This window comes from Erpetoichthys calabaricus, chromosome 10 (assembly GCF_900747795.2).
Source record: "Erpetoichthys calabaricus chromosome 10, fErpCal1.3, whole genome shotgun sequence".
In the NCBI taxonomy this organism is placed as follows: domain Eukaryota; kingdom Metazoa; phylum Chordata; class Cladistia; order Polypteriformes; family Polypteridae; genus Erpetoichthys; species Erpetoichthys calabaricus.
Window position 1 is genome coordinate 36,318,693 of NC_041403.2, and position 20,925 is coordinate 36,339,617.

Consider the following 20,925-nt stretch of genomic DNA (forward strand, 5'->3'; position numbering starts at 1 on the left):
TTTCGGGACTGTAAGCATTTCCCATTTTTTTTTACTTTCCTATTGGCAACCAGACACATTCACAGGCTTTGTGGCTATGTGAAGTAGAGAAAAAAATGGGAGCACCCAAGTTTGGGGAGCAGATGCATCCTAGTAGTTGCAAATATACCCCCAAAGCATAGTGCAATACTTTTGGACTCTAAGTCCAAATGTGCACAATCAGTTATGTGGCTTAGTAAGAAAATTGAATGTTGGCAGCCACTGTTAGGCCAAGAGCAGCTGACAGGAGACACTGAGGCTGCCGATCCCTTCATTGATCACAGTCTCAAGGTTGAACGTCAGCTCACCTCTGCTATACTCCCATATTCAAAGACTCTTAAACATTTCAAGCAGCACATGAAGCAGATGTCTCTGGAGGATTATTTCAAGCTGGTGTATCCTTCACACATTCTCCAACACTATTTTCAGCCTCCATAGAGTGTCAGAGGTGATATGGAGACCTCACCAGTCTTGTCGTCTTCCAACAGCAGTTACTACATTTTGTTTTTGAGATGTTAGCACAAAAGGTCACAGAATTCTAGGGAATGGCTAGCCAGAAGAAATGTTTTGCATATCACCAATTGTATTTTGTGCACTGCATTTTATTAGATATTTCATGGGTACTATGTTAAGAAAATCGCATATTATCAGAAATAATGCTTTAGTGTATTTTGAGCAATCTCTTGCAAAAGATTACAGTTTTTGGTGATAGTAGGACCCTCACCCCCTATTTCCCATATATTTGATGTATTAACTTTTGTGTTTTTGACTTTCACGCCATTTTGTAGCAACTTTATCCCTATGAAAGTTGAGGATTGACTGTAAATAAAAAGATGTATTTCTACAAAGGTTGTTCTGTAACCTAATAAAGCTCTGAAGAGCACAAGAGGTCAAAGCATTGCTTGAAACAACAAACACAATCTAAGGCAAATAATGTCCCAAAACACAAAGGCAAAGGCAAAAAACAGATCAAGGGTTCAAAAAATCCAGGAAAACACAAAGAAAACCACAATAACAATAATCACTAAGAAAACTTGATGACACCACAAATGCTTTCAAAATGAACCGCAAAGGACTTTGGGTTTTCCTAAACCTTTCAGGACTGAGGAAAGTCCCTTGTGGTGATGGGTAGGTGGCCCCACCTCTTGGGGAACCACCCACAAAACACAAGGCATATAACTGAAGATAGACAAATAGAAACAAAGTAGACATAACAGCAGCATTTGAACTCCAGTTGAGGTTCATATTGACTAGCATCTACCTACTGCAAATCAAATGTCCTGCTTTGGACAATGGGTCTGGTTGACTATGATGTCTGATCTTTGATTCAGGATGCAAGGGAAAACACAGAAGCATTTCTGGAACATTTGATTACAAATTGCACAGTTGCTTCTCTGCTGTTCATCACATCTTAGAAAAAGAGAAGTACCTTCAAGAACAGTCTATCTAGGGGTTGGGCTGCTGTGCATAAACTTCTTTTTACATGTAAAATGCAATTTTATGGGTAAAGTGGTATGAAGAATACAAACAGCAGTCTCCCAAGGAGTGGAAAAAAATAATTTGTTCAGAAGAGTCATCCTTCACTTCATTGTTAGTAGTTTGCACCTAGAGAAATCTAAGATCCTAGTGCTTACTGAAGAGGGCAGGGGTCTGTGCAAGGTTTATTTTCTGGTGTGGTTGAGGTCCACTGAATCCCAAAGCATGTATCAATAAATACAAATCCTGAGTGAACGTGCTCATTTTGTGGTTGTTAGGAATATACCTTAGTTGTGTTTAGTCTCCTGATCATTGCTGATTATCATTTTTGCTTTTGTCGTCATTGGGGTCCTTCTGCTCAGAAAGAATTGCAGGTTGGTAGAATAATGAGGTAAAACATATTTGTATGCACTTGTTAAAATTTGTAAGAAAAAAGTGGTAAGAATCTCTCAAAAGCAACACTCTGAAGCCAGAAACAGTAAATCATAGAAATCGCACTCAAAAGATTTGGTTTTGAATCCATTTAGGACAACCAGGAAGTGGACTGTGCTGACCTTTGTATTGTCTCACACACTGCACACTTCTGGTCATCTGTGCATAGCTACAACACAGCAACAGTAATCATACTACTGACAAAAGAGTGGCGCCCATGATAAACAACATGGTGTCACTGTTATACAGTATATATGACTTGTCCTACCTTCTTGAGCTCTTGTTATTAGCATACTCTGTCTGGATATAGGTTAACTGGAGTTGTACAACCCAATTTTGGGCATTATTTCTTAGGTTAGAAATAGTTTTCTAAATGTTATAAATATTTTTTGACACTGTCTTTTTTTTCCTGTGTGTCACCACTTTCAGTATTGACTGCTACATTGGTGCTATGCAGCAACCCTTAATGATGTGTGATGATAATACCATCGCCACTATGGGATAGATCTAAAAAATCTCTGCTTAGTTTTTATTAGTATTTATTATTAGTGTTATTGACCCTTTTTCTGGTTTTATCTTTGAGTAGCTGCCTCCCACAGCTCCGCCCACGTAGTAGTGAAACAAACTTTAAAAATCAATAAAAAGACCATACTAATCTGTATTGAGAAGAATTTATATTGATAGTTTTCATATCTGAAGGTCTCTTGATATACAATATTTTTGGTTTTGCTATCAGGGGCGAGAATCTAGCTGTGATCTCTTTTCCAAAAATGTAAAACGTTGACAAGGTATCTCTGGCCAAGTGGAAGGTAGGTACACTCCAACATCAAATGTTGCCATTGTATCTGATCATGCTCAACTCTTATGGGACAGCGTTCCTCGCAATCCTGATATCCCTGGTTATGAGCAGGTACCCTGTAAAACACACGTAGCTGAGATCTCTCTCTCAAAAATGTCAAATGTTACTCTTTAACAATCTCTAGATGAAAAAGTCTGCTGAACAAACAGGTATCAATAGCTAAGTGGAGTCAAGGTATGCTCCAACACATGGTGAGAGGTAGAGCAACTCGCCTCCCCTCCCCTTGACCCTCTGCATATCTCTCTGATTTGCACAAATAAATCAATTTCGCAAGCGAACTATGATACTTAGCGCGATGAGAAAAGGCTCAAAATCAAACCAGAATGTTCAAGCAAATTATAGAGAAAAACCCGATCTAAATCCATTAAGTAGTTCTCTCGTGAAAGCGGATAGACATACAGACACAGATTTAATATATAGAGAGATTTTGGGTTTAGTATTTAGACTTGATACAAGACATGGCAGATTCTCGGTAACAACTTTTTTTCCTGAAATTTCTGATGTTTCTTCCCCTTTGTCACTTCCATTATTCAAAATATTAGTAAATGAAATCAAAACTGAAAATTAATTAAGGAAATTGATTCATCATCACAAAAAAAACCCCAAAAGGCACATAAAGGCAGTTGCAAACAACAATGGGAGAAGCAAAAAAATATTGAAAACAACTACATTATTACAGTGGCGACATCATTTGCATCATCATTTTTTTGTCTTTTCTTTTCTGTGGGTTACTCCATTTTGTGTGGTTATTTGCATTGGTGCCACCATTTTGTGTTTCAGGTCATCGTCAGGGTGTGTAGTTGCAAAGCACATGATGCACATGCTATGTATCCCTTGACATTATACCAGCTATGCTATATAAGATGGCTGTTTGTGTTGAGCAAGCGATCAAAATTTGTGAAAATTTATGGAAGACTTTCCAAGAGACTACTGATCAAGCAAATTAAAATCGTTTAGGGAAAACCCTTCTGTCCGAGAATTCTTGGTTAGTGTTGTGTGACTACTAGCGATTTGGTTTTGGTGCCAATCTCAGGTCATTTATGTAATAAACCACGGCTTCAACTTACACAGCACTTTTGTTGCAGCCCATAGAAGAATGTTTGCTCATCTTTGTGTCTTCTTATGTTGACATCCAGTCCAAGTGGACTTTCATTCTGTCCAATTTGAAAGTCAAAGTTGATAGTTGACCTTTTATCCAAAAGCAATCATGGCCCTGAACTCAGAATAAAACTGCTCCATGTCATTCTCCCAATGTGCAATATAGACCTTAAGTCAGCCAGTGCAATTTGTACATTTAACAAGTGCAATTTGCATATATAACAAATGCAATTTGTATATTTTGTAAAGTACTTTTATTAATATTCGGTTTGTTATTATTTTCTATCTTCTTGTCTTTTTAACTGTTATGCCTCACACTGAGTCGACTGCACCTTCAATTTCGTTGTTCCTTTGTAAAAGTGACAATGACAATAAAGATCTATCTATCTATCTATCTATCTATCTATCTATCTATCTATCTATCTATCTATCTATCTATCTATCTATCTATCTATCTATCTATCTATCTATCTATCTATGATAATAATAAAATCCATCCCCTGGCTGCCCAAATTAACTCAACTGAACATCTATGAGGATTCTGGAGCAGCACCCAAGGCAGTATTTTCCACCACCACTGTCAAAAGACCAAATGATAGAGTTTTTTTATCACAGTTTCAGAGAATTGCAGAGTTCCTGCAAGTTCAAAGCATTTCTGGTATCATGTGGTTTCCCAGTTACGGCAACATACAGAGCCATTTCCTTCGTTTTGTCAGTTAGCTGTATATGTATCTCAACAAACCCACTGTGTTGGGTCCAAGGGATGAACCAAGGACTCAGGAGTGCAATTAAAGAACATCTAGCAACCTCACTTTAATGGTTTAGTTTTCCAGAAACTACTTACTGTAAATGCAGTCTCCTTCTGGTCTGCGGCCAAATACCAGCTCATACACCATTCCTCCATCCAGAAAAGAAAACAGAACATAAAAAATTAACATTATGGAATGTCATGAATAATTAAAGGTCGTAAGCCACTCAAGAGACCCTTTCCTTGCTGTTTGAAAAAGCCTCCTCTATATTTTAGAAGCGTCATAGTTTGCAATTTTCCTTCCTATGTGGTGTTTTTCTAACATCTTTCTGGTTTTAACTCCAGGTCCCTGCACTCCACAAAACCTTGGTGCCTTTGTTCAGTGTACTCTCAATGTTATCTTGGTGAGCTGGGATGCCAGTGAGGGAGCCACAGAGTATCAAGTCACAGCACAGAATGCAAATGGATTCACTGGAGAGACCCTTTCAAACATCACTAGCTGTGACCTCACAGACCTTCCCTGTGGAGAGAACTATTCTGCTACGGTTACTGCACTCAGCAACAACTGCCTAAGTCCACCCAGTTCCAAGGTTTACTTCAAAACAGGTAAATCAATTGGCAGTGCTATTATGAGGGGCTGCAATGTGAGAAGCACCCTGCCTTATCTTGTCTGCAGAGGTTTCTATAAAGGCACAGCACAATGACAGATTTACTTACCATATGGCATGAATATCCACCTGTGTATCCATCAATTTTCTGAACGTACTTTATCCAGTACAGAGAAACTAGAATCAATCCATGACAAGACACACTTGCATCAGATTAATTTACTTTATAGCTGGCAATTAATTCAATACATACGTCTTGGGGATGTGGGGTGTTCTGAGAAAACGATAATGGACACATGAAAAATGTGCAAAACCCACATTGACTCTAACCTGGCTGGGATTTAAAGCCAAGGTAGGAATAGTAACACTAACCACTGTGCCAGCCGATATGCAAGCAGTATGTCTGAATCTGTGTGGCAATGGAAACAAAGTGAGGCCTCAGAGTCGATAAGCAGTTGGGGCAACTGCTCTCCTGTGCCACCTGCCCCACAGATAAAATCACACCACCTTCTCAAGACCTCTTAATCTAGTTCAGGGTAAGACATTAAATTTAGGGACACCAATTAACCTAAACTTCATGTCCTGGAAATGTGGGGGCACTCAAGGACCTGAAATAAAACCCAAGCAGACACTTCCTGTATATTCACACATTCCCATTTATAATGTTACGTGTTGCATGTTGGTTAGACATACAAGGAAGTGTTTCACTTTGCGTATCTGACAATACGTCTACTTCTACTACTATGGCAAGGGGGAAATATGCAAACCCCTCACAGATTGTCATGATTTCTGAACGTTTGCCATTTTTTGGATGCTTGTTAATTCTCATTATGGGTTTTTTGAGACACTCAATCCAATGTTTGCATTTATTTTCCACTTTGAAGTTGTTGTTATTTACTGAAAATGATTTTGTCTTTTCCGCCACCTTTTTGTTTAACTATTTAGAGTCACCATTGTCATGAGTCAACATCATTTGCTAAGAAGTGCAGTCCCAGAACTCAAGCAATACCACATTATACAATTCGGTGCTTTGGATCCGTCCGAGTTTGCAGATATAGAAAGAAAAACACTTGTTTCTCAGTTTTCTGACTTTTGTTTCTGAATTGAAGACTGTGATTTTTGGGTTGCAGTTACTTTTGACGAGCGATAGGACTGGCTGTTGATTAAAGATTTCTAGCTTCCTCACAATTTTTCTCAGGTTTTCTTTCACCTTCTTCTTCCTCTTCATCTCTTTCTACTTCTATGTGAGGACAATGTTTTATAGGTTGCACTGTGATTTTTACAGCCAGATGCCTTTCCTGGTGCCAACCTTCCCCATTTATCTGGGCTTGAGACTGGCTTGAAGCAATAAAACTAATCTGTACATGTTTTCTGGAGTTTTCCGACCCTGAGAGTTTTATTTAGACTCTTTATTTTGAAATTTATCATTTTTCCTTCTTTCTGAAAGCCATTTTGTATTTCTTCTGAGGACCTCTCTGTTGAGGTTTGAGGTTTGCTTATCACCTTTTGTCATGGGAATCCCTCCATGATGCATTCTGTTTGTGTGACAGCAATGAAATCGGCGTAACCATATAACAGTCACCTCGCATACCCTCACATTATCTGAGATTAGATTCATGATCAGTAAATTGCATTATTTTGAGATTTTTGGGGGACTGACTTTTGCTGTCAGCTTAGACTTTGATTTTTGGGTTAGCATTAGTTGGTTTTGTCATTTCTCTCTTTGACAATTTCCATTGTTTTTTGGCCTCACCTTTTGTCATATTCATTGCTCATAAAATTTTTCGGACACTTTGTTGAAGTCAGTATACTGGTATAAGACATAAAGCAGATAATACGTAGGCCACTGACTTAGGCCAGTACTCAGGCCACACTATAAAGCCGTAGCCCTGAAGTTGTAATGCAGCAATGCTAAACACTGTGCCATTGTACTAACTAGCCATTAGATAACATAACATGACCTTCTCAAACCACTTAATCCTGTTGAGGACAGAGAGAGGGTGCTGGTCTTTAACATGTCCCTCCATTGTTGCTATACATTATGGATGGTTGGCTATTGTTATCTGCATTGAATTACCTGTACAGTATTTCTTGGGAAGGAATTAAAAAACAGGCTCTTTACTCAGTTTTAATATGGCGACCTAGGTTGGGCATGGGGTTCGATCCACAGCACCCTACAGCTGAATTAAGTGGCTTTGCAAATATATTAATAGATGGATTAGAGACAATCAAAATGAATGAATTTATTTAAGTTGAAGGATGATTCAGTGATTATGCATTTTCTGAGTAAGAAATTTTAACCACAAGTATTCCACAGGACCACTCTTTTAAATCTTTCCAACACGTTTGTACAAGTGAATCCATCTTAATTTCCATTTAGATCATAATTATATTTATCAGTATAGCTGTGTCACTGTTAGTGTAGCTGCCACACAGCACCAGACTCGCAGAGTTCAAACCCCTGCCCTGTCACTGACTATGGAACTGGCATGTTCTCCCCACTTCTGCTCTGGGATTTTCTCCTGGTACAACACAATACAAGGAAGACGAGAAAAACTCCCAAAAAAACCCTTGTAGGGAAAAAAATTGAAGAAACCTTGGGAAAAGCAATTCAGAGAGAGAGACCCCTTTCCAGGTAGGTTGTTTGTGCAGTGGGTGTCAAAAAGAAGGGGGTCAATCTTATATATAATTCGCCAGTCTCCTCATTCACTCACTCACTCACTCACTCACTCACTCACTCACTCACTCACTCACTCACTCACTCACTCACTCACTCACTCACTCACTCACGTCTGTCCGAAGCCGAATGTGCAGCCGCCTTCTGCGCATCTGCCCGAAAAACCTTATGAGCCCGATATCGCGGCAGGCAGTGGATTTAAGGCCGCGAAAATTCAAAGAGAAAGGCGACTTCGACCAATATCGTGGCAGGCGGCGGATTTACGGCTGCGAAAATTCAAAGAGAAAGGCGACTTTGACCAACATCGCAGCAGGTGGCGGATTTACAGCCGCAAAAATTCAAAGAGAAAGGCGACTTCGACCAACATCGTGGCAGGCGGCGGATTTACGGCCGCGAAAATTCAAAAAGAAAGGCAACTTTGATTAAAGCTCTAGAGGCCTGAAAGGCGATTTCGACTAGAGCTCCAGGCCTAATTACGCATTCATTTAATACACCTATATCAGGTTTGTGGTGCTTATACTTATTACTATTCCACTCGTGCCCGTTTCATCTTACGTTGTCGAAACGGGCTCTTTGTCTAGTACAATATAATACACAGAACAGAACACAAGTAATCCTCAATACAATATAATAGTGCAATAGAAATATTACAAGTACGGACTAGAATTTAACAGTAGATGATATCACATAATATAAGTTGGATTTGTTTAGAGTCCTGGAGACCTCAGCCATCAAGCTGTCTCCACCATTTGGCCATCCCACAGCTGAGACAGCACTGGGCCAGCCAATCTGATGAAAGGACCCCACTACCCGACGATTCCTGCGATCCATCATCAGAGATGACTTTACCTTAGGCCAGTGGTTCTCAATCTGTGGGGCAGGCCCCTCTAGGGGGGGCGCGAAGGTGTGAAAAAAAGAAAACAAGAGTCAAAAATATGAAAAATACATCTACTGAAATCAAAACAAATTAACTTAAACGACATTCTGATACTAGAAAAATAATTATAGAGTTAGATAAATGTTGATAAAAGTTAAGTAGGTATAATAAAATATGCATCTATGATATATCATTAATTAAAAAAGAACAAATTGGTATTAGTGGGCTCCTTTCAAAAAAACCTTAGTGGGGGCGCAATTAAAACTATTATGAAAACTCGGGTCGCAATTACTTGAGGTTGAGAAATGCTGCCTTAGGCAGGCAAAACAACTTGGTAGGTGGGCCGTGGCACCAAGTGCCTGGTATTCCTTTAGTTTGTTCCACATCCCAAATTGGGTGCATTAGTGAGCCTGAACCAGTCTGAAATGAGTGGGATTGCCATGTGATTGCCAGGGCAGTTTTCTGTATTATGACCCAAACTTCTACGAGAGGTATGTAAGAAGGCTCTTCTTTGGCACATCTCCATTATGCACACAAGACACAAACTTGCCTTTTCACTCCATAAGGACTACAGAAAGCAAGCAACTTAGCAGTTTACATTAAAAGAGAATTCCATCAACTTAAGTGACTGATCAGGGTTCTGGCAGCAAAGATGTCTTTTCCTCCCAGTTATTTTCGTCTGAACCCCACTACAGTCTCCCCTTACAGAAGTGAGGTCCTTCTCATGCTTCCTCTCCATAGCTGACAAATCTCAGCTATGGCACCAATGTAGCTAGCTGCTCTTTGCTCAGGGGGCACTCCCTTCACAGGTTATCCCCACTGGTCTCCCACAAACCTGTACAGAGTGTAGAAAGCAACTGTCTTACCGATGTCAAGCAAAAGGAACACTACATCAGCTTATTGGGCTTCTGAATGCAAGGGTGTCTCTTCTTGGGCTACTTCCATTTGAACCCCACCAGTGCACAGGCTTTCAATGATCCTGCGTTGAACAAGAGGGTTACATGATTAAGTAACTTCATTCTGTTTCCTTTTTTTCTTGAATGTAGCTCCATGCACTCCTACAGCAGTTTCAGTCCAGCCGTATTGTTCAGGGAACAGCAGTTTGGTGCAGTGGAAAGAAAGCAATGGAGCCATATCCTATATGGCCATGGCAGAGACCGCAGATGACACAAAGCAATTCTGCACTTCTGTTGGTACACAGTGTGAAATAAATGGCCTGCAATGTGGGCAGCTCTACTACATAAATGTGGTCGCCTTGGATTACAATTGCAATTCCACTGAAGCTCCAATAACTGAACTCCAAACAGGTGAGTGAAAACTATGGAGTTACATTACAGTAACAATATACCATAAAACCATGAAGATCTTTGAGATAGAAAAAGCAAACCAGTGAAGCAAGAATAGATGTTTAGACTTCACTTTACAGAAAAGCAACTAGACACTGTCAAGGGGCAAATAAGCGAAAGCGTCTGTAGGAGAAGTCAGGAGACCAACCAGGCCACCCAGTTTAATGCAAGAGTCCAAAAATTAGAACTAAAACCGCCGTTCAGTGGCACAATAACTGCTTGGATAGCCTACTTGGCTTCTGTAGTTTAAAAGCTCTGTTGAGCTGATCAGTTTTGGCGATATTCGTCATGCAGGAGGTCTGCTTCTCAACTGATGTCACTCCTTCTGGGCACATTGGTATTTATAGGGCTTGACCGGATGGGAGCATTGTGGGGTGGGCTTTATTGCGCTCATTGGGCATTTTCTCTGCACTGCTGAGAGAAAACGACAGAGGTTAAAAGAAAGGATAAGGAAAGTAAAAGGTGTGTATGGATCGTGGTTGAACCGGTGCTGTTATGGAGAGGAGGCAGGCGGTTGGGAATGTTGCCCAGAGCAGAGAAGTGAGAGTGTTCACGGGGCAGGATCACTCCTACTGAGCGTTTAGGGAGCAGGAGCAACCAAGCACAATGAGTGGGCTTCTGCTGATGGTCAGGTAATGGCGGAGGAAAAGTGGAGCAGGGCTCACGGGGATTCCTAAGATGCTGAGGGATGGTGGTGGGGAAATGAGCCGGATTTAAAGGACTGATCAGGCCTGTCAGATGACAGAGAAAAAGTGAGGTGAGGAGACATCAGCTGAGGCTCAGGAGTCATTTTAAAGGGTAGATCTTGTGCTTTTACCCCTTGATTTTCACTTGTTCATTGGAATATTTGTATGATGGAATTTTATCCTGCTCTGTTGTTTCATATAAAGGTCCTCTGTGTTACCCCCGCCTTTGCCTATAAATAGCGATGGAGACAGAAGACAGGCCCAAGGGGGCCATATGGGTGAATGCAAAGCCGTTCCAAGAGCCGATGTAAATAGTCAGGTAGTGATAAGTCATGGCAGTACAATGGGTGCACCAGAAGGGAGGTGACCCATTTAGAAAGGCCATAGGAAAACGTCAGAATAATTTCCAAGTTGACAGATGGCAGTAAGATGGCCCAGCATGTGGACATAACGCCTGGAGGATATTAAGGACACTTGTGCCTTTAAATTAAAGACTGCAATGATTCCTGTGACCTGGCGGCCCTGGCATGTTTCAGTCACCTACCTGATATTCAAGAGCATTGTGTAAGTAGGCCAAGCAGTCAGCGGTAGTAAGAGCTGATTGTGCCTGAGAAATTTATGCTATGGGAAAGGAAGGATGCGATTAGGAGTGTATTTTTACAATGAGACAAAGTGGACAAACACTTTCTGAGGACAGGCTAAGAGTTTTTAGACTTACCGTTAGACTTTACTTGCACTTTGCGCATTACTCCAATATTTTTGCAATTTGGTTAATTGAACCACCACTTTTATCCAAGATTTTATTACAGTTTGGAGAGGCCACAATATATGAATTCAGATACTCATATTGATATTAAAACATACACTCCCCTGCGTAATAATTATGTTTTAAATCAAGGCATCATTCCATAGTGCTGTTGTTTAATTGAGAAATGCTAGACTATAGTGAATTTTCATTAAAAGCTTAAAAAAAATAGAGGAAAATCACCAATTACTTGTTAGTCTATTTTTATCACTTTGAATGTTGCAATAATAATAATAATAATATCACATGGACAACTCTAATTAGGGCAGATAAACAATTCTAATCTACATAGGATCCATGAGAAAAGGAAGACATTCTGGCAAGGAGACGAGATCACACAAAAGTTTAACTTAAAAGACAAAACAGTACTGGAGCCTTTAAAAAAAATGAATATTTACAAACGTGTTACCAAATTTCTGGGAAGTTACAGTACTAAAAAAAAGAGCTAAATATTAAGTCCTAAAAGATGAACCTGTAAGGGGCCACCTAACGTTGACTAGCTCCTGAACAGCAAAAAAAATGGGAAAAGAAAAACAGCTGATAACTGATTTGAAGTACAGACCATATGAAAAGGAGCACAATGTACTTGAAAATTAAAAGGTTACCAATGTGCAAAATGCAGAGGCCCAAATTAAAACAAAAAATGTTTTAAAACCTAAACTTTACCATTGTTCATACAAAGTTTTTTTTTTATAGGAAAGGAATTGTTTCTTTGCCTTCATAAACTGACTAAGGTTACCATTCTGATCTTGGACCCCTTCTTCTTCTTCTTCTTTCGGCTGTTCCCGTTAGGGGTTGCCACAGCGGATTGTCCAAAATTGTTGTTGATTTGGCAAAATTTTACACCAAATGCCCTTCCTGATGTAACCCTCCCCATTTATCCGGGCTTGGGACCGGCACGAAGAAATACACTGGTTTGTGCATCCCCTGTGGCTGAATTTGGATCCCTAGAAAAGCTAAATAATACAAAATGAAGAACAAAGAAAACAAATATGGAAAAGCTCAGAAACAACACAAAATGCTCTCAGTTTGCAACTGCATTCTTAAAAATAACGGTGCCAGAGTGGATCTCCAGAGCAATGCCATAGGGAAACCATTTTTGGTTCCCTAAACACCCATCCACATGATGGGCTCCATTAAGAACTGTTATTTATTTAGATTTGAAACTAGTTCCATAGAGTAAGAAGCCATGAATAGATGGTAAACAGATATGTTAAAATTACAGATGAGCTCTGATTTTAAAAGGAATTTTGCTACATACGTACAGCAACACAGTGTCCTGCAAGGCAGCCTACAATACATTAAAGATTTAAGGTTTTTTTGTGCATATTAGAAAGTTTTTCATAGCACAAAAAAACAATTTCACATGTAAAGACTGAAATGGCTCTTTGTCAAGCACTGGTTCTACAGGAAACCACACAACCCAGTAAAGAACCGTAAAGTGCCATTAAAGAATCACTATTTTTATGAGTGTGTGTCCACTTTCCAGTATTGTGAAAGCAAGAGTTCTCCTTCCCACCTACTGTTTTTCTCATCTATCTAGCCTCTTAGTCCTTCCTCCTAGAAGTTGAGCCTGCAGCCCAAATTCTTCTCCTGACAATAGACTAAATGTTCCTGTGGCTGTGGGGGGTTCTGTAAACCCCTCGTTGGCAGGGACAAGAATCATTTCTGGGGTAAAAAAGGACCCTTAGCACTCCTGCAACCCTGAGCCTTCTGGTCTCCTCAGAGGTCTGGTCATCTTGCCTGAAGAAGGGGCCTGAGTTGCCTGAAGAAGCTTGCATATCGTAATCTTTTTAGTTAGCCAATAAAAGGTGTCATTTTGCTTGACTTCTCACTGCCTGCTCTAATAAATCATAACACATTTCCATATGTTCTTAACTGAGAATGTGTATTCTTAAGCAGGCTTAAGGTGTTATCCTTCCTTCCCTGGTCTCACTCTCTGTCTCTGAGGAGATAGTCAGTGGCCTCTAGCGTCAGCCTGGTCATCTGCCCTTAAGCATTCTTGTAGAATATTTTGCCCAAGCCATAAGTCTCTCTGACATTTGCTGATGTATCTGCCCATTGTCCAACCAGGACACCCAGAACAAGCACAGACTGTACCACTTTTGAAAGTGAAACTTTAATAATGTATTGATGTTTCTTCAGCTGCTTATTCTGCCAGTGCTGAGATTTTTTAACATGTCCCATTACCAGCCCCATGCAGACCACAGAATGTGAGCGCCCAGATAGACTGTACAACCAACAATGCCCTGGTGTCCTGGGTTTATGCTGCGGGTGTCATAAATTACATTGCAACGGCACAGAGCAACTCGGGCAAAGTTTACTCATGCACTACCGATGGACAGGAGTGTGAAGTCCAAAATTTGCCTTGTGGCCAGCTATATACGGTGCAAGTTGTGGCAATGGACAACACCTGCTCTAGCCTGCCAAGCACAGCGGTGGACATTCAAACAGGTATGAATTTTTATATAGTGCACATGATGCATAAACTTAAAATTAAAAACATTGAAATGTTTCTATAAATGACACATTTACAGTAATTTTATTGGGCAGTGTAATAGCTCCATAACTCTTACCAAGCTCCTCACACAGCTTTGCTTAACTTCTGATAGTACAAAGTGGACCTCAACTTGGGAAGATGTCTTTAATAATGTTTTTCTTTTCACATAGCTCCATGTGTTCCCAAAATCAGCGAAGTATTTCTGGATTGCTTAAATAATACCTTCTTTGTGCAGTGGTCTCAAAGCGAAGGAGCTATAGACTACACAGTAACTGCAAAGGCACTCAATGAGCACATTGTTGGCTGCAGCAGCAACTCGACGAACTGTGAGATCGGTGATTTGATGTGCAGTCAGTTGTACAGCATAAGAGCGATGGCCTTTGATGATCAATGCAACAGCTCCGAAAGCACTAGCTGGTTCATGGAAACAGGTAAACACTTATTTGAACTCTGCACACTGGAACTGTGAAACAACAAGGCTAATCATTATGCCAGTGTGATTTGGAAATGGAATATAATATCAAAATATTCACTTGAGCTCAGCCAGGACCCTAATACTAAGTGCTGGCTTCATTTGAAGCAAGCCACAAAAATGGTGTGCTGGCAAAAGACCACAAAATATACCGATATATATCAAATGGCCACACAAAGAGGGGGGTAACCAAAAACCTTCCAGTTCATGTGAAAAGGGCAAACTATAATCTTTATAAATCAAGGATTTATTTAAAAAAATAGAAAAAGACAACGAAAAGATCAAAAGAACAGAAGCACAAGGAGTTGTCTCAAAAGGTAATCGTAAGCAAACAATTATGAAAAAATAATGTCCAAAAGACAATCCATAATCAGAAGCAAGAAAATAAGTAGTAAATCCAGACAGAAAGCAGTACTTGCAAAACTCCACAGAAAGTAAATGATCTCCTACTCCCGAGCCTTCTCAGTTCACTTGTACAGTAGTTATGTAACTTGTAAATGATTTCTTCTTTTTAAACACTCTTCTCAGTGAATCATATGGATTGATTCATAAACACTAGCAAATCAAATCAGTGGAACTCAACAGGAGTGGTAAAGCACAGGCATGTCCTGCATGATGTCCTCAGTTTCTTTCATTTATCTGATGCTGGTAGATTTTTAAAGCGCATGTGCAAGAACTGCCTGATTCATGAGTATCAAGTCACTTCACTTATGATTCTTTTGAATTCAAACTATATCAATATTTGTGAATAAAAACTGTCACTGATGGTTTTTTATTCATTATACAAGTACAATACAGTAACAAAATAATATTATAATTTGTTAATTGTTTTGTGTTGTACAATTCATTATTGGAATTGTTTTAAATTGAATACATAAATGATAATAAAACTAATACATTTATGTCCCTTTCTATATTCAACAAATTAATCACACATAACTGAACATTATAAAAATATTATTCTAATTTCTAACAATAATTTGCTGTCAGCTTTGCTTCAGCACACCATTTTTACGCACTTTGACTGTACTGGATATGTATAATTTTCCGATTCTTTTGAGTTCAAACAGAACCATTACTGGAAAACTAGTTGGATGATTCTTGTTCACTTGTGATTCTGTAAGAGAACATCTTCTTTTAATTCTATGCAACTTAATGTATTGTCATGCTTTGTTTACTGAAACAGTACAACATCACATGAATCATCATCATCATGTAAAATATATAATTAATTATACATACATACACACACACATATATACAGTATATATACATTTATATATATATATATATAACTTAAAAGGGTAGTTTGAAAGAATCTATTCAGTAAAGTGAATTGAAGTGCCTCTCACTATTATATAACCAGAGTGAGGCCTCAGGAGCAGGGATGTCAGTGTGGCCCTGCCTCCTGTGGCTCCATCCACAATGAACAAGGAAAGGTAAATCATTTAAAAAGATAGAACATAATTATAGAAAGATACATAATAAGTTAAAAATGTACAAAAACAACAATAAAACAAAAAATACCCATCAATTCAAGCTGATACATACATAAACTAACAAGCCATCTTCTTTTATGTCCTTGAACTATAGCACTACAGACAACAGACTAAATGTTCCTGTGGCTGCGAGGGGGCTGTAAACCCCTCATTTACAGGGACAAGAATCATTTCTGGGGTAAAAAAGGACCCTTAGCACTCCTGCAACTCTTCTTTTATGTCTTTGAACTATATAGTATATATATTAGTATAGCACTAATCACCTGAACACAAGTGAAACTGTACATGTGAATATATGTGAACATAAGATTGTGGGCTGATGATATAAAACAATTGTCAGCAATCAAATAATGACAGAAGATAAGAGGAGGTGGAATGCTATGGTTGCTAACCTTCAGATCGACAAAGGCGCATAAGAAAAAGATCAAGAATATAAGAAATTTTGCAAATGAGAGACCATTCATGTCAACAGGCTAATATGATTAATCCATTTGTCTCATCTACACACTTTTTAAAAGTAGCCTATTTCTACTTCAACTACATGACTCAGAGGTTTGTCGCTAAGTCCCTCAACCTTTTGTGTGTACGTCCTTAAATGCACTTCTCTTTAGTTCCCTCTAGATGTCCTCATGCATGCAACTTTTTTATCCAAATTAAATTCTTCATCTGATTTATGGTGGTTATCTAAAATATTTTAGCAGGTTCATGTGATCAGTGTTGTAATATGTACAGAGTACATTGAAATTAGTACTTGCCTGTGCAATATATAGGCTAAAAAGTCAATCTGATAAATACATATCTTGCTGACTGTGTGATTCATTACAATTTCAAATCCTTTTTTCAGTGCCATGTGTGCCCCAAATTGCTCAAACACGATTGGACTGTAACAAGAAAGGAGCTTTTGTACAATGGAATCCAGTAGATGGAGCACAGCTGTATGTTGTGAATGCTACAAGCAACCAAGGAGATGAGGCAACGTGTACTACTGCCAACAGCTTCTGTGAAATGACAGAATTACAGTGTGGAAGCATTTACAATGTCAGCGTGACTGCAGCTAACCAACTGTGTGATACCTCACAGAGCGAACCAGAGGAGCTAAAATCAGGTAATTGCTCTATTCCATATGCCCAAACCACCAATTTACTTAAAAAAATGGCTGTCACATTTTTAACTAGGTGCAACCCTGGGGTGGTGATCAATAACCAGCTGTTCTTCACTGACTATTTTGCTACATACACAAGATCAGAACGTATCTGATAGAGTATGCAGCACAACTCCTGGTTCAGGCTTTTCATCTCGTCACACTTGGACTACTGCAACTCTCTGCTGGCAGAAGTACCAGCATGTATTACCAAGGCTGCTGCAGATGTTTCAAAATGCAGCAGCATGTCTGGTGTTCATTTAGACGAGGCAAACACACGTCATTCCTTTTTTCAAATCACACTCTAACATGTATTAAGTTCAAATCTTTGATGTTTGCCTAAAGAATAATAATAAGAAGAAGAAGAATTCATTATATTTGTATAGCGCTTTTCTCAGTACTAGTCAACAGTCATCACCAAAATATACGGAGGCACTTGTGAGGTCCTATGCTTCTTCTTGCCCACTCAGGTCTGCTGATGAGCAGCATCTTATCATGCCACCTTTGTGTGGCATCAAACTTCAGTCCAGACTCTTTTCACGTGTAGCTCTTGGATACCCACCACTACTTAAAATTCAGACTCACTCAGTGTGTTTAAGAAATGCTTGAAGACTCTCTTAATAATAATAATTCATTACATTTATATAGCGCTTTTCTCAGTACTCAAAGCGCTATCCACACAGGGAGGAACCGGGAAGCGAACCCACAATCTTCCACAGTCTCCTTACTGCAAAGCAGCAGCACTACCATTGAGCTACCTGATTGGTATATTTCTGTTTAAGTGTCCTGTAGTGCTTGCTCACTTGATAATGTTGACCTTTTTTGTAATTCGCTTTGGATAACACCATCTGCTAAGCAAATAAATGTGTTTTTAAATGTAAATGTAGCAAATTGATGCACTGGTTGGTGTTACATGAGATTGGGTTCAACTCCTGACCTGGTCTCAGTCTATATGGAGTTTGCACATTCTTGGCATGCTTGTGTGGTGCATTTCGGAGTTCTCTGGTTTTCTTTCCACATCCCAAAGATGTGCAGGTTAATTTGACCAGCAGCTCTAAACCGGCCCTTTGTTTGAAAGTGTGTCAGCAATGTCATCGGTGCAACTTCTAGGACCATCTTCCCCTAACAATGAGTCATTACATTGTAACAATTACCCAATACATTGGTACCTTCCCAAAACATGCCAATAACATAAAAGAACTAATCACAGATCAAAATGAACGAGAAAATGAAAGAAAAACTGAGTTCAACAAGTTTCAATATCCCTATGATGAATAAAAAGTCCCAAAAGAAAACTTTATTAAGCCCATTTACAAAGCTGCAAACATAATGCGGCTATGGCATTATAAATCATTCATTCATAAATCAGCCCATTACTGGTGTCATAGGAACAAACCAGAGACATCAAAAAGGTTTGGGGCAGCCACCCATATATTATGCCTTGGCTGCAAATGGGTAACTTGTTGTGAGTTGTTCACATTTCAGAGTCCAAAACAGAACTGATTTAAGGCTGTAAAGATGGTGGCTTTAACGGCCAAGACAGAAAGTGACATCATCTTTGGCGCCGGAAACCATGCAGGATTTCCCATGGATGGTCTGCAGAAGGTTGAGAGAGAAAGTCAGAGCACTTCGCCAGCCCCTAGTCTGGCGTGGAACTACCATTATTCAAGCCCTTTAGCTGTCTACCATTCGCACATGTGTGACACTGGGTTTGCGACAAGGTATTGTAGCAGACAGCTCTTTGCAGACCCCGTGGGATAAGATGCTTGGGTTGCAGCAGCCTATCCAGCAAGAAAGGGAAATGTCATCTTTGATAAAGCTCAAGAGGGTTTGAGATAATGGGTAGAGATGTTCAGAAAAATATAAACTATAAATAGGAGTCTCACACAGCTGTTCCATTGGTTTCATATATAATAAAGAGTATGACAGTGGATAGAAGAAAACTATGGAGATAGCAGATACCCTTTCCCATAATTTGGAGTTCCAAACATGGTGAAAAGAGTGCAAGGCCCTCAAACTTCTCCCCCAACAACCGGGAACCTTCACAGGCCTGCCCAGAATACCCTCACTCCTAACCAGCCAGTCCCGTAACGGCTACCTGCAGGCTTTGGCCTAGACAGATATATAAATAGGAAGCTAGATTTATCGAAGTATTGAAGTACATGGTTAACTTATTAAGGAAGATGGTGATATTTTGTATCAATAAGAAGCAGGTCAAGGAAACACAAGTCTACAACTAGGGAAAGGCGCTATGTAAATAAAATGTATTATTAACTAACATTATTTGTTCTTGTTCACAGCACCTTGTGTGCCAGGGTATGTGACCGCCACCAGTGACTGTGACACGGGTACAGTGACAGTGTCCTGGGAGGAAAGCAGTGGTGCAACATTCTACACAGTGATGGCTCATGGGAGTAGAGGATATTTAACAACCTGTAACACCACAGGAACAGAATGTCAGCTGACAGATTTGCTGTGCTCTCATTCCTACAATATCACAGTCATGGCAACAGACGAGACTTGTACCAGTCTTGAAAGCCATCCAGTCACTTTAGACACAGGTACTTCTATCACTTGTATTAATGTGTTCAATGCAATAGTAAATATATAAGGAAAGGCACTATAGATGATAGATAGATACTGTAGATAGACAAATACAAAATCTATAAATACGATATCTATAAATAGAAAAATACCAAAAAAATCTCAAAAGAGAAAAAAGGATTAGCCTAAAAGGGAATGTGAAAGTGAATAAGTCCAAAATTTCAATCAAATGACAAATCCAATAACTGAATAGAACGAAATCCCCCAAAAAAACAAAATAACAATAATCACAGTAAACTTTGCCAAAAACTCAATGATCCACTGCTTGGGTCTCTCTCTCTGACTGCAATTTAGAGTCAAAGGGTGGACTCAGCAGTAGTGACGCCAGTAAATCTAACAGATAGATAGATAGATAGATAGATAGATAGATAGATAGATAGATAGATAGATAGATAGATAGATAGATAGATAGATAGATAGATAGATAGATAGATAGATAGATAGACCCTTGATCCATATTTTTGGAAAGTCACTGCATTCTAAAGGACTAGAAAGTGCCATAAATTATCCAGATATATAGAAAGGGTGATCGGTCAGATCCAAGTTAATATAGGCCAGTAAACATACCGTGCATTAGAGGTAAATTAATGGAATCAATTCTTAAGGAAAAGATTGAGCAGCACATGTCTAGAGCAGGTTTTACTGAGCAGTCAGCATGGGTTCAAATGAGGGAGGCTGTGTTTTACTAACATGCTGGAATTCTATGAGGAACAAACAAAAGGATCTGATCAAAGTGGAGCATATGATATTATTTATTTTGACTTTCAGAAAGCATTTGATAAGAGGTTGGGCATCAAACTAAAAAGTGGAAGTTCAGGGTGTGGTGTGTAGATGACTGGAGAACTGTCTCAGAAACACAATGCAGAGGGTGATGGTGTAGGGAACCTTATCAGAAATGACTGATGTTAAGAATGATCTCCCAGAGGTGTCAGTGCTAGGGTTGCAGCTATTTTTAATATATATACATGATTTGGACAAGAATATAAATAATTAGCTGGTTAAGTCTGCAGATGATACCAAGCTAGGTGGGCTGATAAATAATCTAGAATCTGTTGAATCATTGCAGAGGGACTTGGACA

The 20,925-nt window shown here is 39.3% G+C and overlaps 1 protein-coding gene across 1 annotated transcript in view; it reads left to right on the forward strand.

Moving 5' to 3' along the window:
* The window catches only part of LOC114658369 (uncharacterized), a 94,772-nt gene that overhangs the window by 34,952 nt on the left and 38,895 nt on the right, over positions 1-20,925 (forward strand). Inside the window, exons 11-16 of the mRNA XM_028810455.2 lie at positions 4,977-5,237; positions 9,840-10,100; positions 13,824-14,084; positions 14,301-14,561; positions 16,946-17,206; positions 19,543-19,803. Of these exons, the coding sequence (XP_028666288.2) occupies positions 4,977-5,237; positions 9,840-10,100; positions 13,824-14,084; positions 14,301-14,561; positions 16,946-17,206; positions 19,543-19,803 (1,566 nt within the window). The remainder of the gene's footprint in view (positions 1-4,976; positions 5,238-9,839; positions 10,101-13,823; positions 14,085-14,300; positions 14,562-16,945; positions 17,207-19,542; positions 19,804-20,925) is intronic.